Below are 21,596 nucleotides of genomic sequence, written 5' to 3'. Positions count from 1 at the left end.
ACCTTCAATATTATAGCATATTTATCTACAAGGCTCCTCCAATCTGAGTGAACAATTTAGCTCAAAATTAATATTTTTGGGCATGTGCAAGTGCATCCAAGAGCTTGTGCATCTCCCTCTGTACAACCACTTCCTCACTGAGCCACTGCTCTGAACCGGGTTTAACTTCTGCAATTACAGTATCCATGGGGAAAATACATCTTCAAGGATTCAGTTCACTAACTATTGCCAAACTGTCTGCCTCACCCTCACAGTGCTCCCAGCAGCTTCATGTAGAGGAATATAAAGGTAATAAAATTTTAGAGGTTGACAACTTTAATCCTGTGAAGACCTGAACTATGGCCAGATTTAATCATCTGAGGAATCAACGTGGCCCATTTCATTGCATTTCCCCTCTAATAGCAGAGCCCTACAGCAGCATCCTGTCCAATCTGCTACGCCAATTCCATTTTAAAAAGCATATAGAAGGATATCATCAGAATAAAAGAACTATTTCCATGAAAACCCACTAAAGACAGCATGAAATGAGCACCAGACTGACTTAACATTTAAATATTCCTGAAGAACACAGGTCAATACATTTTTTCAACATTGCACCTAAAGGAAATCTTCAACTTACTGGAAGCAAAAGATTTAAATTCAATAATATATATCGGTTACGTCAGAGTATTGGCTCTTCAATACACAGAATTCCCGACCTTAATCCACCATGGTATTTAAGAATCAACTTCATCTTAAATAAGGCATTCATTTTCAAACTTCAGAGGAATTATTCATGTGCTTAAAAGCAGGCACATGCACAAGCATTTTACAAAGCTTCTGCTCCTGCCCCTCTGCTGTTGGTTATCAGTTTCCATTAGGTGTAAGAATTTTTCACACCAGACAGCAGAAAAATATTAGAAAAGAAACGCTGTTATTAGAGAGAAGTCTCAGTGATGCTCACTCATCTGATCTTGTATCATTTTTCTGCCCTGTCACCTCCTCTACAATTTCCTATCAAATGCATTTGCTCCACATTTCCCTTCCTCTTGAGAGATGTTACTTTATGAAAAAAAAAACCACCCACTATCTATTTGGTTTGCATAGGGCAGGATGTGAAAAACCCATCCCTCATTTCCTCGTCACTAGTGACCAAGGTCTGTGTCCTTCCAGTGTGTTCCTCACTCACTCCATAGAGACAGATGAGTTTGGCTCAATTCTGAGCTCAGCTTTTCCCCTTCAGACTTTGACTTCCTCAGAGGCTGAGTTTTAGGTACAGCCAGAGAAACACTGAAATAAACTTTCAGTGTGGAAGGGACTGGTACCCCGATACAAAGTCTCCTCCACCAATACATGTAGCCTCCAAAAAAAAGAGAGAGAAGAGCTACAAGGGTTAGTCAATACAAGTGATTTGCACTAGAACTTGAACTCGCAGAATTTGAACCAAAATGGTCACATTGACAGAAAACGAGTTTATAGCCAGGACTTTGTTACATTTATAGATAATATTACTTATTATATTATATTACACTAATGTATAACACTTACATATAATATTACAAAGTACAGATTCTGAAAATGAAGGTGTGCTTCTTTCTCTGAAACTAATAAATAAAAATAATTTTATTGACTTTAGGCTTTGCCAAAGCTGTATTTACTTATATAAAGATTATTGCCAGGTTCTGCATTTTACAAATATGAATTTTACTCAGGATTCTCCTCTGTAGTAAAAAGAAATTGTGAAACCAAAACCCACCAGAAAGACTATAAACTGCTTCCTTCTCCCATTCGTTGTTTTTCAGTGGATGCTTTTCTGCCAATATTATGCAGTATTTTATTTGTTTGCTGACCAGATGGCTGAATATTTTCAAACAGGAAAAAAAAAAAAAAAGCAATTCATAGCAAATAAGACCTTTTCTTTACAATTTTTAGCTGAATCTTCATTGATATTCAACACTGGAAGTGTTACATGGTTTTATGAATATATCATTTTGAAAGAAAAGAAAAAAGACTAAAAAGAGACTGATGACACCTGTAACACCAGAGGGAAATCATGTTTGGGAGGTTTAGCTCTGGAACTTCTGCCTGTCTTGCAACCACTTGTCCCGAGATAGGACCATGCCCTTTGTGAGTACTTAATTGTCTTATGTGTCTGAAATAACCCTGTTCATTGAACAAACCAATATCTTAAATCACAGCCTGACAAGAAAAATATGTAACCCTATATACTTATGAGGAAGCCTCATCCAATATTGCCCTCCTGGGCTGTCTCCAAGCCCACAGAGTCCATTTTCACCACAAGAATAACTAATAAATAAAAGCAAGGAGAAACTAGCAGCCCAAGGCAGCCTGATCTAAGTAAATGATGGAGAAAATACATCTTAGATTTAACTTGGCCGTGAGCTGTATTCAGCTTCTGGACTCTTTTCTGTATTCATGCTAACTCCAGTTAAAATGATCTCCAGCAGCAGGGTCTAGCAAAGCCCTGCTCAGTGCACAATTCTTCTGAAGTCCAGATTTACCCATGGGGTTAAGGCAGCTTCTTAGGCAGCTACAGATCCAAATTTTTTAGCATTTCTAGCAGCCAGATAGTGCCTGGAGCTACAAGCTTCCCTCTTGCATCAAATAAAGCCTAGGCAAGGTATGAGCTGGGGGGTGACAGCACTAGGCAGAGCTTTGTCTGTAGCCCCATTAATCCCTCTACCAGGGGCAGGGTAATTTGTTATTGCAAATTATCCTGAATCAGTCAAATCAATCAGCAGTGACTCATCAGCCCATGGACTGGGGGAAAGGCAGGAGAAGGGTCAGATCAGAGTTTTGCTCAGGTACAGTCCCTCGGCTGTCCCTTGCTATCGACTGCACCCACCACGTATGATCCGGTTTAGGACATGAAGAAAGAAATCCATTCATAGCTGGTTTACCTGCCTGGGCAATGCAGTCAGCCTGTAACCATGTACACTGGAAGCCAACAGGAATTGTGCACCTGCCTTTTTGCCATGGGAAATTAAATCCAAATGCAAGGTCTATCCCATTTGACAAACAGCTGCAATACATGACGAGCTGATCATTATAGGCAAGCTTATACATGAGAGAGTGTGTGTGTATAGACATATATATATCTCCTGCACGTATAATAGACAGAAATTTACCCTGGCATGAGCTTGATTTTATTTATTCCCTGGATAGGAAGGGACTCTGCTGTGTAATAAGGCGCCTTTGGTAGGAAGCTGCTACAAGACAAAACAATTAAACTCTTTATTCACAAACAGCTCACCAGAACTATGGACCAAGACTGTGCTCCTGCTGCATTTCCCTTTTAATTCAGCAGATTCTAGGCAAAGATTTAGGTCCCTTCTCCAGCGTAATTAGGTCATTGCAGAGAGCTACCTGCACTGCTGAGATGTCCCAGCCTTATCAAAGCACCCTCACCCCTGCAGCTTACAGAGTGCTGCAAAGTGACCTTGTAGGTTGTGTAACAGCCAATGTAACTCAGTTACAGTGGAGATTGATTCCACTGAGGGGTCCTTATTTTACTTTAAATTACCAAACGTTGAGCATCGACCTGGCAAAAGCCAGCATCCCCCTGTAGTCAGTGGAAGAAAACGGGCACATTTGGCAGAAAAATCACACCACCCCTTCAGATGATAAAAATTAGTCTTTACAGATTGACATTTAAAGTTATACAGTTAAAAGTGAAGTAAGTCCTCTTCATGGCAGGAAATGCTGGTTCTGCTCTGGGCTCAGCTACATCCACACCATCAGGATCCCATGCTTGGACTGTGCATGGATCACTGGAGCAAGGTTTCTTTTCACACTGATTTTCTGCTGTCCTGAAGCATGAGGGTGCTATGTGCCCTTCTCACACGGTTGATGTTCAAGTAACTGTACCCAGTTACAGTCATGCCATGACAAAACTGCCTTCACTCCACTTTACTTCCTTACTACAGGAATATAGTGGATTTGTCCAGAGCTTCTACTTCAGTGTCCCATACTGTGTCAGCTTCCATGGCCAAATTCATGCCAGGGAGCACACTGACAAACATGGGAGTGATCTGGACAGCTCAAGGACCAGAGTTCTTTAGGTCTGTCCTGTTTAGCAGGCTGGAGACTGCCTGTAAGAGTAGGATATCACCCCAATAATTTACTTTTATTTTTAGCATGTGTGGTGCCCAATGAGGCAGTTCCAGGTCTTCCCATCACACTATCTACAGTGTAAATGCCAAATTTAAATAATGGAAAAGTTTGTTAATCAAATTGTACTTTCAGTAACGGCCACATAAAGCCTCCCAAAACCTTGAGTCAGGCATCATTGCTTCCATCCCATCAAATTCATACGACCTATTTAAGTGCCACAGGACCTTAAAACACTGTGCAACTTAGCTCCACTTCATTTAACTTTACAGATTTTCGAAGTTCACATTTTCCACTCTTCTCTGCAATAGTGAGGATCCAGCTTACCTTTTCTTTTCCCCCACCTTTTACAATCGAGGCTGTGATTCCTCCATAATCACATGATAAGGCTTTAAGGAAATCTCTTCCCTTGTTTAACAAAGCAGTGCAAGAGATTAGCAGGTCAGTATCTCAATGGCAAACGCTGCAAACCAGCTGCTTTTTTTTTTGCTTTTTTTTTGTTATTTAAAACCTGGAACTAAAAAACGATGACTTCTCAGTGAAGCCAGCAAAACATTTAAGTAGGGTTGGTTCTTAGTGCTGTTAAAAATACTGCAAAACTAAAAGATACAGGAATTGATTGGTTTTTACATTATGCCTCCTCTTAGCTGGAGTGAATGGGAATGTGATCATTGATCACAGCTATTTCAGCAGCAGTGCAGGGTTTAGTGTTGAACTATTTGTGAAACCTGGTCTGTGCATCCAAAAAATGATGTCTTGACACTAATAGGACATGTTGCTTTGGTGCAGGCTTGAACAATGCCTCAGGATCCACTGCCTCTCTCTGTGAAGGTGTTAACATAAAGAACAGCGGGCTTCCAGCTAAAAACCAGGAAAATTCAGAGTCCTGGTGTTTCCTACATTCAGCATTAAAGCCAGGCTTTAATTGGCAGTTACTCTATCTGGTCTTCTGGAAGAGGAGAGTGTTGGCCTGGGTTCAGCTGTTACTTGAGCAGCTCTAGGGGAGACAGCCGTTTCCCTACTAATCAGGACACCTGACATTCATCACAAGGAGAGACAACCTGTTCACAGCAGGTCTGCAGGTGAAGAAAGGTGCAGCATGATGAGCTGAATCATTTCTCCACTCCAGTTCCACCGTGCAGCCTTCCCCCAGCATCCCTGAGATGAACATCAGCTCATAGTCCCTCCATGCAAGCATGAATCCTACTTAAAGAAGGTTGGTTAGAGGCCCTCATTCTTTCCTTGCAAGAAAAGTCTGAATTTTTTAAAAATTGGATTAAATAAGACCAAACAAAAGAAAGAAGAAAAGAACTGTCTTGGGAAATCTTCCTTTTCTTCATTTGCTTTAAGGAAACTCAGAGCTGGAGACAAAAAGCAGCTTACCAGAAACAAGCAGCATTTGATCAGCACTGTTGACCTGCCAGCAGGAGGGAGCCATGGATATAAAAGCCTGGGAAAAATCAGCAGTCATCCATTCCTGACGTACATCTCTCAAAAGACACGGCACCACCCCATGTGTGTATAAAACACAACCAGCCTGTGTGAAGATCTTCCTTTGAGAAACTTCAGAGAGTAAATACAAAACCAGAAGGATTCCACACACCACAAGAAACGCTGTGGGCAATTAACACTTTAAGCATCAACAGCTGAGGTCTACACCACCTTTACCCTTCAGTTTGCTGCTAAAAGTCACCATTCCCGTGTGTTTCAGTTTACTGTGACAGTAAGATCAATTTAGACTCTGATTTCTCTGCTATTAAATGTATACTGTATTTTATCAAGCCAGCAGCAACTATGTTAACAGCATCTTCAGGTTTTGCACTCCCCATCACTTCTCCTTCTAGCTTGGTTATCTAATGCAATTCAATTTTCTGACCATATTCATTACACCAAAAACACCTCTAAGCATGATCAAGTCAGTTCCAACCTCAGAGGGAAAGTTCAGCCTTTCCCCAAAGCAGGTTTTCTTCATCAAATTGGATTATAAGATTAGCACTAGTAACCCACATTGGTAATTATCATACAGAAAATAGCTCTTCTGACTGGGTCTACCCTGGTAACTAGAAGAGGGTCAGGGATCTGTCCACACTCATGGACTGTCTCACGTTGTTTACAGGAATATCTTCTCCTGATGCTCTGCTTCTAGGCAGGATGGGCATATCCTTTTAACCAACCCCAAACACCCTGAGCCACTTCCCTGTGGATTATCATTGGAAAATATTTGCACCCCTAACATGGAACAAAATCTAACTAAATGAAAATTGAGCTACCCAGGATTGTCACCACCAAATTATATAGTTCCTCTCACTTTTTGTAGGTACTTTCCAATAGTCTTCATGTATCACCATAAACTATCTCTGTTATGTTCTTGACCATGAAACACTAACAGGGAAGAGAGGTTAATCCCATATCAGCAAGGGAAAATGAGATGAGTAATTTTTCCTCTCTTTCTGGCAGTAAAAATTGACTGTCAAAGAAATTTTCTAGCTGGGAATAGCCCGTCATCTGGAATTATTATTCCTTTTATTGAAAACATATCTTACAGCCAGCAAAGAGACAGCACTTGTGTCTCTGAAGCCAGAGCACAACAGAGACCAACAATCCAGTTCCTTCACACCTTTAACACATATCTCTCATTTTCTTGTTCCTACATCAGGAAATACAATCCCCTTGCCTTTATTTCAGTGTGAATCCAGGCTAGCTCTACCTGACCACAATTTTATGGTCTAGAAATAAAATAAGTGGAGACCAGACTTCTGCCTTTGAGTGGGTCCCAAAGCCTCCTGTACCACTTCTATCCCCCCAGAGACTAAACACTGAGTCATCTCTGCCACTCACCCAGCTAAACACTCTCTCTTTTCTTTTTTCTTTACTTTTTTCTTCTTTTATCTTCCTTTTTCTTTCTTTTTTTTTTTTTGGCAGGTGAATTTTCAGCCGAATCAGCATTTGCTCTGACTCAGCACAGTGACAGGATCGGCAGCACCAACACAGAGGACCCAGCAGCTCAGCTGCACATGTCGTCCTAGATCATCTTAAATCAGCTCTGAGCCTGTGTTCCAAGTGCACAGTGATTACTGTCTGGCACTATTTATCAAAGAGACTATCACAATGTTTGTGAAAGAAGGTCATTATTAGATGTGGCTAATGTTTTCTAATTGAAAGGGGTTTGTTTGCTTGTTTGTTTTAAAATATAGTTTTCAAAAAAAAAAAAAAAAGGTGGGTGTTAACTATTTCTCTCCTTCAAAACCAGAGGTTTTCATTCTCAAAAGACTGAAAACCAAAACGTTTTCACTACCAGCAGTCAAAATCTGAACATATTTTCAAGTCCAGGATAAGCACTAAAATATTACCAAGGGGTGGTGGAGGGACACTCTTTCCTAAGTAGGTGTGAGACTTAGGGAAGAAACAGCCATGCTGGAGAACAGCAAGGGACCTTCACAGAAGCAGCCCCTAGAAAAGCCTTGGCAACCTCTGGGAGACACGAGGGACCTGTTCCCAAACACTATTTCTTTCCTATCTCAAGTATGAGGCATTCAAGGCTACCTTTCTTTTTACCAACCCTTATCTGTTCTTCACTTTCTAATTTTTTTTTTCCACATAGCTGGTGCTTGCCACATCCTTCAGCAGGCGTTGACAGCAACCTCCACATATGACATGGAGAAGCCAGTTGCCCACAGACTGAGCCCTGCAGGCCTGAGAACCCCTGGCTCTGCCTCCCTGGTCCTTGCAGGCAGTGGGAGCCCAGCCAACATCTTCAGTGAACACAGAGTCAGGCTTGCAGCAAAGGTTCCCTTCATGTGATTCCAGCACTTCTGACCCAGGCCATCATCTACCATAAAGCATAAAGCAGTGCACAGTACTGCTAAAGCTTTCCCAACCAAAACCCAGTGGGAAATGTGGCCTGGAGGAGGCAGCTGACAGCCCATATCACTGCATTAACCCATCCTGGTGCCTGGCTCACTGATGGTCCTCACTCCACCATGCATGGATGGGTCAGGAATCCCAGCAGGGCTCCCATCCTCACTCAACCCGAGCTATCTCACACTATGGAGAAAAAAAGGGCTGAAAATAAAAGAAAATAAAAACATGGGCTTCTTTATAGATGATAAATCTCATCCTGAATGATCAAGTGATGTCTGATGGTGGGAGAAATGCAATTTTGTGTTGGTTTAATGGCTACTTCTCTTTTGAGTTTATGGCCTGTTACAGCAGTTCCACCACTACAAATTTTCTTATTCTTGAATCATTACAGCCACGGCTCACTATCCAATTTTTATGCCAGCATCTGTCTTCCTTCTCAGGTTTAAATTTCTGACATCTCACCAGTTTCTCCTGTGCTTCTCCTCCACCCCCCACCTTGGTCTGCCTAAGTGCTTCGGTGGGGATTCTTTCTCCTCTGGTACCTGTGTTTCAGCATCTGTCTCCTCATATTTTGTGCACATGTTTACTCTCCATCAACTTTATTGTCAGTAGTTTTACAGCACGGTTTTTGCTCCTCTTTCCTCATCTTTATGACCCTCCATCACCATGGAAAATGGAAGTTGTACATTTCTCTTTTCCCCACAAAGACACAAATCTGTGTAGCAAGAGGTGACAAAAATAATATGGACTATCTGAGAATCTTTCCACAGCCTTTTCTACTGACTATGAGCTGTTCATAGATTAAGAGTCTAAGCTCTTTCAAGGTGGTTAGAAATCAAGGAATACAATACTAAATCACCCCAGCAGCTGGTATAGATAGTACCTGTTTTTTTGCCAAAATAGCCAGTGCAGATACTTCACAGAAAGGGACAAGGGTACCAATAAGGTTCAGCAAGGCAGCCAGTTTAGGAGAATTTCTTCCTAGATGTTTAACAATGAGCTAATCTCTTCAGAGATTTTAAGGCCAGCAGAGATTAAATGAACCTCAGAGATCAAGAAGTCACAAGAAGTTGTTTACAATTACATAAAAATAAAAAATATTACCTTTTAACAGAAATAACATTTAGCCTTTCATGTGCACAAAAAACCTTTTTATTTCTATCTCATCCTAAAGATTTGCATCTCATTATTTTTCTGTACCCTATGCATTAATGCATATTCTGCTTTCTTTTCCTCCATCAAGCTGTTCCCTGCTTACCTAGACAGCCCCACCCTTTGCTGTGATCACTGTACGCTCATTAACCAGCCATGGAACAAATAAATGTTCACGGTTCCTGAGTACTAACGATAACGCACAAAACCACTCTGACATGTTTGATTCTTTTCTTTCTTTTTAGTCACCCATTCAAATTTTTTTCACCATCAGCACATGGGCTGCTTCTGCAGAGCCATCTGCAATGACCCCAAACCTTTTCCCAAGCAGGTACAGTTCACTTATGACATAAGAGTGTTTCAGACGCTCAGATTCCTTCCAGCAGACGTCCCTGCCATGTATATTTGGAGACAGGCTTGCTGGCTTACTTAACACACTTCCAAGACTGACATGTATCTCCCCTCTATCCATGGAAAGACAGAACTTCACCTTGCTTCCCAGGCTGCTTAGCTCAGTACCTACTATCTTGATTTAATGTACTAATATACTTAAAATACTTCACAGCTAATTTAGACACACCCCATTTTTTAACCTTTTCTCATTACGAAAACTGGCACTATTTCAACACACCTAATCCACCATGCTTGACCTAATTTCAAGTTCATGCTTCCCCTTCCTTATTAAGACTTCCTTGCCTTTGCCTTGCAAACGATTTTCTAAAAGACTGTTTCATTTTACAAGAAAATTTTTTATATAATTTTTGTCTTTTCCAGAAGTATTCTAGCAGACTAGTACAAAAATACTTTCCCTTAAATAAAGCATTTAGCATTACACTTTCATTTACCTGTCTACTGAAACATCAGGTAAACCATGCAATGTATCAGAATCATATTTATTATCAATATCAAAGTCACGTATTTGCTCTCAATCTGCATAGTAATTGAGAGTCAAACAGGGATGTGAAAGAAAACATCTCTGCCAGCAGCTTGGATACTCCATATCTCTCTTTGCAAGCGATTTGGCTGAATGGGAGGTAAGAGAAGGGTCACTAAGTGGTTTTGGTTTTTTGGTTGATTTTTTGGGGGGGCTTTTGGAGGGGGGGTTGGGTTGGGGTGGTTTTTTTTAGTTTTTTATGATTCCAAAAACAACACAGGGAAAGGAAAGAGGAAATGAAGAAAAGACTCGTTTAGGCTGAGTATCAGCTAAAATGTCCTATAAGCAAAATCTGCTCTGATTTGGGTGAATCTCTGGGGGAAAGCTGAAGAAGACTCATTCAACTGGGAAAGTTCAGAAAAAGCACCAAACACGGGAACATAAGATGCAACAAAGATTGTTCCTGCAGCAGCAGGGAGACAGGCATGAATATCTGATTGTTTCCAACATAGCAGCCAAATGTGTATTCAATAGCAGTAAAAAACATGGGTGTCATCAATTCCACTCAAAGTCATAAAAATTTATGCAACACATGAAACCTTTGCATGGGTACCCCAATCATCATTGTCATAGCAAAAAGAATTCACCAAGCAGTTATTTTTCTACCACTGTCCTAATTTGAGTTACCAACTCACCAGAGGCACAGGGTACAGCAGTGGGTCTCCCCAGGGTCTGCACTCAGAGGTACCCTGGTCATCCAAGCTGAACCCACCTCCACCTCTTGGAGATTCACATGGCTCATCTTCAGATTAGCTGCTGGCCCTGGAGAGCTCAGGGAGAGCTCACGATGTGAATGGTCATGACATCCTGGACTGAGCACTGTTACACCAGAAGCTTATGCCTGTATCAATTTACTCCAAAAACTCTTGGGAACATTCATTCCAGCTGCTTGTACATTTGGTTTGCAGCACAAACACACCTTTCCTAAATCCAGTGTGCTGAACTACTACAGTCCCTGATGAACAAAGTCAATGACAAAAAGGTTTCTGGAAAGTGACATTGCCACACATTATTATTTTTACTGTCTATGTAATCGGAGCACCACGGAGCCTCAGGGATAGCCAGAGATCCCAGTGCTCCAAATGCTGTACCAGTGCTGAAATCTCCCAGACTGGCAGATATCTGTATTTCTCATAACAGTGAGGAAACAGAAAAACAAGCTGTCAAGAAAAGAGGGGGAATGTGCCGATAAAGGAAAGATGCCCTACAGATTGAAAATCAACTACCTGCTAGTGCATTAAGCCTTGTGTTTCTCAAACCTTTTGGGTATAAAACAACAAGGCATCTACTAAGTCTTTAAAGGACTGCAATACCCTCTGACAGGCTGTGCTTTCTTATTGCACAACTTCATTCCTGCCTGAGTCTGCCCAGACCAGAGTCAATCACCTTGAGAGCTCCGGTGATTTTAATGACAATACACCCAGGTCACTCAAATTGGGCTGAACTAGGACAAATGGCAAAGTTTGGAGACTAACACATAATAGCCCTATTTTATGTGAAGTATTAACTTCTGTTCTTCCCTTCAGTAATCAGTTGATCTGCTATCCTCTTTCTTTGCAAGCTCTTCTCTTTTTCCTCTCTCTCCATCCGGACATGTTTGTAATTACGTTTCCTTGGACATACAGTTGCATGGCTGCACACACACCAGCACAACTAATGCCCGGCTTTTTAACCATGTGAGTGAGGGCTGTCTCTGTCTCAAAGAGTATTCAAATGAAGTAAAACAACATTGTCCATCTCTCTGAAAGAAAAGCAAAAGCACTCAGGTCCAGATCCAAAGGGATACAGGAGTGGGGCTCACGAGAGAATTTACACATCTAAACCCCAGTATGTGATGCTCAAAATGCCATCTCTCTGCTTTTGGTACCTCTATGTGGATTCAGCTCTCTGTCACCTTTAACCATCTGCAGAGGCTCATTTTTTGAAGCAAAGACTTCAGGATGAGATCTGTTTCCCTTCACTAGCTAAAAAGGGAGAAAGGTAATTTAAAGCAAGTGGCAGCATAAATCCCCCTCTCTGAGGATGACCAACATCTAGGAGAAACATGCCCAAAGCAGACATTGGTTTGATTATCCCACATGTCCCCCTACTGCAAGATTTCCCACGCTAGGCTAGCACTGAGCTCTGTTACCTGTAAGACAAAAAAGTAGATTCCACAGGTAAAGAGGGACCATTCCCCAGGTCAGGGATGCCCTCTTTCGCCATAGATAGGAGACGCGGGCTTCTACACCCTCAGGCAAGGATATCCCATACTGCAATGGCCTCCAAGCATGGATCAGGACCCCTCACCAGCCGAGTGCTCCCCCCTGGCTGCAGTCACCCACCCCCAATCCACTCTGAGAATATACAAAGTAGTTCTTGCTAAACGATGCAACTGCAGTATGAGATGGGGAAGCTCTGTTCCCGGAGCATCCTCAGAATGGGTAGGAGGAAGAGGACTGATTGCTGTTAACCCACTTACAGGTTTCTGCTTGCTAGAGCAGTGCCCCGGCCACACAGACCTGTTCGGTAAGGTGGTACCCAGCACTCACCCCTACCCCTTTTAAAACACAGGAAAGACCCACTTGCTCTTTAAGAACAGCAGAGAGGATTTCCCTGGGTGGAGGAATGAGGATGGAAAACCTGGAACAGAGCTTCATGAAGCCCTGGTCCCCTCCGCCGTGGATTCTCCAGAGACACGCGGGGCTGCGCATCCCAGTCCGTCCGCCTCAGACCCCGCATCCCGCACAGCCGTGAGGAGCGCCCCTGCTCTGAACATGTCGAGTCCATCCTGGTTCGGGCTCTGACAGCAGGAGAGAGGCAGAAAGTTTCTCTCCCCATGTCACACACACGGCTCAGCCCAGGACACCCCGGGCTGACACGGGGAGGGGGGCAGGACAGCTTCACACACCATCCGTCCCTTACTCTCCCCCTCTGCGCTGATATAACATGTTATTTAGAAAAACAGCGAGGCCGGCTGCGTCCCCCTGATTTGGAGAGGGGCTTCTGATATTTCCATGCACCAGAGGGAACGGCGACAACCGCGAGGGGGTTGCGACCGACGGCCAAGGGGGACGCTCTAGCGTGATGAGTGGGGGCTCGGCCGCCCCACAGAGCCCCCGCCTGCACGGCAGTGGAGGGTCCTTCCCCGTAGGTCTGATCCCTCTATCGTCCCACGAACAACCTGGGGGGGGCCAGCAACAACCAGCAACACCCCCTTCCTGGTGTGCCACCCTCTTCCCCAACCGGTACAAACCCCCCCACACACTCCCCCCCCCCCCGCCCTTACGACTGGGGAAAGCCCCAAGAGGAGGAGGAAAATCTCACCTCTTGGCAGGGCGGCAGCTGCAGGGCGGCCGCCTGCCAGCCCAGCAGCCAGCAGCACACCCAGGCGCTGGCCGCGTTACCCCGCTCCGCTCCGGCCCTCCGCATCCTCAGCATCCTCAGCAGCAGCAGCATCCTCCTCCTCCTCCTCCCCCGCCGCGGAGAGCCCGCGCACCCCTTCCCGGGGGCGGGGGGTGGTGGTGGTGGGAATCACCGCGCCCTGCTCCTGCCGGACACGTCGGAGCCCCGGCCGCGGGCTGCCCCTGGCCCTGCGCCCCCCCTGCAGCCGGGCATAACCCCGGCGCTGCACGGACAGAGCGGCCCCGCCGCCCGCCCGCCCCGGCAGCCGGCACCGCCAGAGCCGGGAGGAGGGGCCGGCAGCGGGGGGAGAAGGAGGAGGAGAGCGAGGAAGGCCGGCAGCGCAGGCGCACGCTGCCGAGGCTGGTCCAGCCCCGGCGTGGCGAAGGGAGCGCGAAGCATCCTCCGGCTGCATCTCCCCAGCCCCAAAAGCTCTGAGGTGGGGGCGAAACCCCGCAGGCACCACTGGGAGCCTAGGCCCTGCTGGGGAGCACGGAACCACCTCCCGGCTGGAGCTCCCGGCCCCAAAGGCTGCGGGGTGGGAGCGGCACTGGAGGGTGGAATTCGGCCCTGCATCCCCTGCCGTCCCCTGCCTGGCTACTGGCAGCCCTGCTCCCATCCCTGCCCATGGCAGCGCCAGGCGGTGCGAGCTGTTTGTACCCGTGTCCCTGCTCCTCCGGCGCTAACTAAGGATGTCTATGTCTCCACTTCGAGGAGGGATCCCACCAGGCGAAATGTGCGCTGGACAGTTCAGCCGCTGGCCAGAGCACGGAAGCGAACCTGCTCCGTGAGATGGGGAAGCAGCTTATTCGTGGCCCGACTCAAATCATTATTATTCCCCGAATTATGCACATTTCTCCCTTGGTGGTTACCTTTCAGTTCAGATTTTGTCTCCCCTTCCTCAGCAATATCCAACTACTCATTCCTAATGAAGTGTGTGACTGCCTCAGGCATTGACCGTCCTCTGCCGTCTTGGCATCTCTGCCAAACCTGCTCACTTCCCTGCTCCTTCCTGGGTCTTTCTTCCTTTCTGCCTCCTCTTATCCAACCAGCAAACCCCAGCACAGATACAGGGCTCCTCATGGCTAGCACAGGATGTTCCTGTCCCTATTGATCCACCTTTTCATATTCCGATACAGAGCCTTGTTTTTTTTAGCTCACTGAGTGACTTTTTAAATTTTTTTTGTAATTTTACTGCTGTTCCTGCTCACAGTGATCCAGATTTGACTCAGCCTTTATTCACCTCTTGAAAAGAGATGAGGGGTATAAGGGCAGAGTCAGATCTTTGCCTGCGTCATGTAAGCCCTCTCTCCATCCCTGGCTGGTGTCATTGCTGCGTCTGTATGCTAACACAAAAATGGTTCAGTTTGCTCATTTCATGTCATTTGAGACTCTTGCTGGAGCAGCCAGGAAGGGACTTCTTTGATGCTCTGCTAGTGGAGACAAGTTTGTTCTCATACCAAGCCTTGCTCTGCTTCTAGTTCTAGCTGGAGGAAGGAAAGTGGGTGATAGCCCCCATTGCTCACCAGGGTGCCAAACAAAGCACCTCGTGGTGTAAACTGGTACATGAAAAAGTCAAATTATCTTTCCAGAAAAAATGGAGAACTGGGTAGAAATTGTGCTGCTGCTGCTGTATGTTTTGTGCTCCTGGACCAGGTAGGTCACAAAATTGGTTCCAAGGATTTGTTTCTGACTTTAACTGCAGGATAAAATCCAGTGTCTGAAGAACACTGACTTCAGCTGGAGCAGCGGTTCCCTTTATTTTTGCTGAAATAAAACACACAAAGCTGCAGGCTCTCCAAGGTGTGCAGCAAGGGACTCACTCTGAAAATATATGGGAAAAAAAATATTGGTTGGATTTAGCATGTTTTTCATGCCAGAAAAATGGGTACAAGGTCAACTTGGAGAAAAATGCACTTCTTGCTGCAGGTGCTGGCCTGGAATAAAAACTCAAGGTGGGAAGCAGACATGGGGGGCTGCTTGCACAATTGCCCTCTGCTGTGTGAGGGTTTCTGCCCTCCACATACCACTGATTCCCAGGGACTCTCAAAGTGTCAACAGGGCTGACAGGAGTCAGTTCAGGTGAGTAGACCTCCCATACAGCTGAAGGATGGATGAGGAAAGGGAGTACCAGAGTGTGTTTTGTCACCCTTTTGCTTCACCAAATTATTTAACCTTAAAACTCAGAATGGGAAGAAGATAATTTACAAATAAAAGCCTCACTGTATGTTATTTACTTACTGTCCTCTGTGGGACTTGCTGTCTTCCTAGCAAGAAAAATCTCTAAGATCTGAGATTATTTTTTGTCTTACTTTATGTTTCCAAATGACAGAAGGTCCAGAAATTTCTTGAGCTTTAAAAGCAATATTGTCACTTTGGTTGCTGTGCTATTTGAACAGGATCTGAAATGCCTGTAATATTAAATCCTGCAAATCTTACCTGAAAGCAGGGTGGCAAAAGTTCTACAGTGCATGGTAATCATCTGGCCACCAGGGAAAAAAAATACATATATATATATACTATTTAAAAAGTTTATGATCTTAGACAAGAACAAATGAGGTAGAGGAAAGCAAAGCGGGATTTGAGACATATTTTGTAACTTTAACAACACAGAAAAAGTAGCACCTATATATAAGGCAGCAGAGGTAAAGGAGTTTTAAATCTGACAAAAACAGATAGCAAGCAGTCAAACTGGGAGTTTTAGGATCTGTATCTGAAATCTTGACATAACAGCTTGGGTTAACTGAGAGGATACAAAAGTAATTCGGAAGACGCATGCAATCTGAGTTATAAACAATTACCCTGCTCTGCTACATTAAAGTACACAAAAAAAAAAAAAAGCAAACCAGTAACTAATAATTTATACTGCAATAATCGTGCAATGTGTTTCAAGGTAGATATCCAGAACTGCCTGCATTTTATTATGCCTCTCCATCAGTCTGGCACAAGTTAAAGATGCTCCTAAAAAGTGTACCTTTGCACTCCCGTTGTAAGTTATGTCCAGAAAAACCCTGTATCTTTCAGGCATTTAGGATCCAGATCCGTAAATGGCTCTTCCTGACACCAGTGAAATACTGGAAGTTAATCATGAACTTTTATGTTTGCAAAGCTCAAGCCATAGGTTTCCCCAGTAGCTGCTGAGCCGGGGCAGGGAAACAGCCATATGTCAGTAACTTAATGACACCAAGTGAAAGGGAAAATTAAATGGCTGCCAGCTACTGTTTGGATGACAGCAATTAGTAACTACACTTGGGATTAGTCAGGCCTGTAGGCTGACAGTGGCTTGCGTGGGAATACATCACCCAGTAAATGAAGTTATTAACCCTTTTCTGCTCTGCCTGTTTCTGATGAAATTGCCTTAAAGACCTTGCCTGTACTCCCGTTTCGCTGAGACTTTTCGAAAAGCTAATCAATACAAAGTAATTTCATGGAGTTTCTTCGCTGGAACTCATTTTGTAACATTGTTGACTCTGTATGTGGTTAAATTTTGTCATCGCTCTACGAGGTAACCACTTTTCCCACAGAAGGTAACATGTTCTTTTAACTTGCTAACACATCAGTCTATGAGCTCTACCACAGTGTGTCCCGCTCAGGCATCTCCTTTTTCTTGTAAGCCATATATTTTCCCATATAACCTGGTCATCTGTGCACTCTCCATGAGGGAATGCTTTACCTGAGACAAAAATTAACACTCTTTCAAGACATCATGTCATCCCAACGCTTTATTGCGTGAGGTTCAAGATAGCCTTAAAATACATGCTTGCTCGTACATACATTCTTACTTTTGGATTCCCAAACTCTTCAAGCTCTTTGGAAATTCAAGATACATAGCAATACTAAAAGAATGTTTATACCCATGACTCTGGTTCAGCTCTGACCAACTCAGACATCACTTTTACTTTCAATCATTCAAGGAGTGTGGTGACTCCACCCTAGGACAGTCTGGAGAACCCTGCTGAGAAAGCTGATGTGATGGCTAAGCAGTCACTGCAAAAAATGTGTGGCATTTGCAGTGGGATCTCTCTAAGGTTCTCCTGTAACCCATGGAAGAATCTGAGGCTGAGATTCACCTCACTTAACTTGGTCACCCACAGCTTGAAGTGCTTTGAGAGTACCATTCACCCTCTTCTAAAAAATATGTTATAAAAAAACATCAGAAACCTTTTTTTAAAGAGTACTTGAAAGCATCCAGAGCCGAAAGTGAAGGTAGCACTCACCAGACATGTTTTAATTATCTGTTTGAGGAGAAGATGAATGTCTTTTGTCTGCATTAACTGCATAGGTAGCTCAGATACAGACACCTACATATGGTGAAATGAAGCCCACTGTAGATAATTTTCTGCTCCCGAGTGTCCTCTTTAAATGAGGTTCATGTCCTCCAGCTTTGGGTGTGTATTTCAGTGGTACATGTCTGACTGGTTTATACACTACGCTCTGTAGCCCCATCTGCATCAAAACCAGATTACAGCACAGTGAAACGGACCTGGGACAGTAGTGTCTGGCCTATGTGATGTCATTACGCAGGCTCTGTCATGTAGCCATAGCCTCCTGATGTAAACCCACACCACTAAAAATCCCTGGAAACAAGGCTTTCTGGTTAGAGAAAAGCCAGGATCAGCCTGTACTGCCTTTTCATGATTCTCACTCCTACATGTAACATTCAGCGTTTATCCCTTTCTCTCCTCTCTTAATACCTTCACTCCTGAATGCTGTATTTTCACCTCTTCTCCTGGAGAGGTTTAGAGCACCTGTATTTTGCTTTTCTAGCAGACTTCATCTTTTGGATCCACTTTAAACATCTGGGAGCCTTCCAGTTCTGATTTCTTTGTTCATCTTTTCTCTCATTGTGACTTTCGTTGAATTTTCCTGTAAATCTTGCTCATGACTTGGCACTAGAAGAACTCCTTGAATACACCATTTAGTATTAGCTGTGCAAGTAAAAAACCCAAAGCATTTCTGTACCATTTCTATCTACAAGCCTGGAGAAGAGAGGTTAGAGAGGTAAGCTACCTTGCTTGAATACGACTCACAAGAAATTCAGTTGCAAGAGAAGAATTTCTCTGCTTTTGAGATAGCCACATGATGTGACAGCTCCTTCTTTGCTTTCTAAAGTAAGGGGAAAATATTCATTTCCAATCTTAAAATGTATAGACCATCTGATTCTCCCACCCAGCGCATATAGAATAAAAGGAGGTGATCACTGCATTAAATTCAGTTAGCATGTTTGTTTTGAGTGAGGAGGAACAGAAGTGGTAAATATTTCCAAGGCAGCACATGTCAGAGAGCAGAATCAGCATCCAGAGCCTTTTACTGCTGCCATTAGAATTTCTTAAGCATTTATCCACAGGCACCTTTTCCCAGCAGAGCTATTTATCTGCTGTGGGGTAGCAAGAGGGTGTTGAGTAATGAGAATTCTCTTGACTTTGCGTGCAAAACCAAGCCTCGTTAGATGACTCCCAGGGACCCATAGTGACATGGATATGTCCAAAGAGGACATGCCATCTGGAGGGGCTGGGTGAGCAATCTGAGAAGTAATGTAGTGTACTAGAAAGCTAAAATCTATACGCTCTGGCTGTGTCGATTTGGTGTGTGAACTAAATTGGGAGGAATGACAAAGAATAAATAGCTTTCTGCAGCAAAGAACAGTTATTTGGGCTAATCCTGTATTAATTTCTATTGTGATGCCCGGTATATCGAGGCTGACCTCCCTCCCTCTAGGTTAGCAAGGGCTCTGCAGGTGCATATCCTTGTCTCTAGGAAGGAGTAGAAGGCAGAGCAACCTCCACACAGTGTTATATCCCAGCCCAAAGACTCCCCCTATGTTACACAACTTCTTCAGTCACCATTTGTCCCTTACACTATCACAAAAGTACCAGGGCCCACCACCCCACAGCACAGTGGGGAGAATTCCCTCTCCCATCCACCCTATCTGAAGCATCTTGGTCTCTAGAAAAAATAAAAATCAAAATGTCACAAGGCTTTCACACAGTTGGACCAGATGACCTTTAAAGATCCCTTTCAACCCAAACCATTCTATCATTCTAAGTTACTGTCCCCTGGAAGGAAACTGGGCTCATGTTTTGTATTGACCCACTTGATCTTGATCTCTTAATGAAAGATTTTGTGATTAAAATGCTGAATTTTCAATGGTTTCTCAAAGGTCTTTCTGCTTCCTCCAAATCAATGACAATATTTCCTCACTCTTCAAAAGCTTCAAAGAAAGCAATGCCAGGCCCTCTCAGGGACATTCACCAGAACCATCTTGAGCCAACACCAAAATGCTTTGAAAGTCCCACCTGTTCCATAAACAGGAATTTTTGTAGATAGGCCATATTTTATTACCTTATTGTTGCCATGGTTGGTAGCAAAATGAACTTTGCTGACACTGTCGATGGCATTGACTCACACAATGGCAGCCAAGAACTGTAACTTGGTATTAACAACAGCATTGATTTTCTGCTCCCAGGAGAGCCTTTGTAAACTTTCAAACCCCAGTTTTTCCAAACAAAAAGCACCCAATCAAATGTCAGAGATTGTAACAAAGTCATTTTAGTAGAAGCCAGATATGTAATGCATCATGTGAGAAGACTGACTCTGATCTCACATACGTGGGTGTGAAATTGCGCTGGCCCTACACGAGCACGTGGCTGAAATACGTCTTTTCAAGGTGTCTTCAAGGTGATGCTGTGATCAAGTAGCCTGACCTACCCTGACAGGCTGATTTACAAGTCAGTGTAGAGTCCCATCTATATTTGTGGGGCTTCAGCCCCTATGTAAGGAGACCATAGTCATGCAACATGTGCTTGACTCCTAATCAAGGAATCATAGAATGGCTTGGATTGGAAAGGACCTTAAAGATCAACTAGTTCCAACCCCCCTGCCATAGGCAGCGATGGCACTAGATCAGGCTGCTCCTGTGGGTAAGGATGTCCGTGAGTTAAAGCAGAGCTTTGGATAGTGCTGTTAAATAGTTTTGCAGCTATGACAGGGAAAGCTTAAAACACACGGTGCTGTTGGAAGATTTCTTGGCACCTGGGAGCCTTTTGCCTCCACCATCACCAGTCCCGGAAGCAATAAATATAATCAAATGTGTGTGCTAATGCAAAACCTTCATAATGAGCTCTTCTTCCCTCTCTTGGTTATTCCAATTAGATGAGCACATCTAACTGTCACATGCATCATCTGCTTGAGAAATTATTTTTTCCTAATGCTGCAACAGTCACTGTTCAGGTTCTCTGCAGTTCAGCTCTGTATGAGTCACAGAGTATTTACCCAATGCATCAGGCTTGATTACGATTAATTTCTGAAAACAATTTCTGCAGCCATTCAGGTGCTACAGGCAGATGCCTGCATGCCTAAAAATAAACAACATATAAACTCTTTGCCTGTCTTGATGGGTTTACAGCCTTCCTCTCCTTCTCACACTTTTTCATTCATTAAACCCAGCTCACTCTATTGATCCTCAGGGAAAGAAGGGGGTTTGGAGTCAAATCCAGCAGAGGAGCAGCTCCCCATCTTGGGGGCTTTCACCCCTTGCAAAGAGGGAGGACCACTTGTCTGAGGGAAGGGATGCACAGATCTGGAGAACAGCTGGGCTTTGCATGGTTTTCTGCAGAAGGAGGGAGCAGATATGTACCTACCACATCAGCCCTGTCCCCACCTTCAGATGTCTCAGAGTCAGCCTTGGTTGCCGCCAGCATGGTTTCAGAGTGAATTGTGTCTTAAGAAGATGCTCTTAGTCCTATACATTAAAGAGTATTATGGCATCTTTAGGAGTATAAGCTGCTTCCCTCACAGGGAATATGCCAGTACTCAAACAGGGAATATATTTCGCTGCACATCGTTTACTTCTCCAGCTCCCTCAGGATGACGCTGGTTTGATACAGTCTCAGTTTGATTTGCTCCACAAAAATACTGATTGCTCTGTCAGCACCTTTAAATTTGGTAACACGCCACAGCCTTTAAAATCCACAAAGGTAAATTTGCAATTTAAGGGGTGAGGTGATTTGTTGCACTATAAATAGCCCACTGCATTAACATCCTAGTGCTCAAGTGGCACTAAGCTAAGTAGAATACTTGTAAATGTAATTTTTATGCTTTATTAATTGTTCCCTCATGATTTGTTTTTCTCACTACCACTTATTTTGGTGTCTGATTT

At 43.9% G+C, this 21,596-nt stretch overlaps 1 protein-coding gene across 1 annotated transcript in view; it reads right to left on the bottom strand.

Annotated features, from left to right (window-relative positions):
• The window catches only part of KIAA1324L (KIAA1324 like), a 102,775-nt gene extending 89,079 nt beyond the window's left edge, over positions 1–13,696 (bottom strand). The window contains exon 1 of the mRNA XM_032688898.1: positions 13,364–13,696. Coding sequence (XP_032544789.1) covers positions 13,364–13,495 — 132 coding nt within the window. The 5' untranslated portion in view covers positions 13,496–13,696. The remainder of the gene's footprint in view (positions 1–13,363) is intronic.
• Positions 13,697–21,596: the final 7,900 nt, after the last annotated feature.

Source organism: Chiroxiphia lanceolata, chromosome 5 (assembly GCF_009829145.1).
Source record: "Chiroxiphia lanceolata isolate bChiLan1 chromosome 5, bChiLan1.pri, whole genome shotgun sequence".
NCBI lineage: Eukaryota > Metazoa > Chordata > Aves > Passeriformes > Pipridae > Chiroxiphia > Chiroxiphia lanceolata.
Note: the sequence above shows the minus strand (reverse complement) of the source record. Positions and strands in the feature narration are given on the sequence as shown.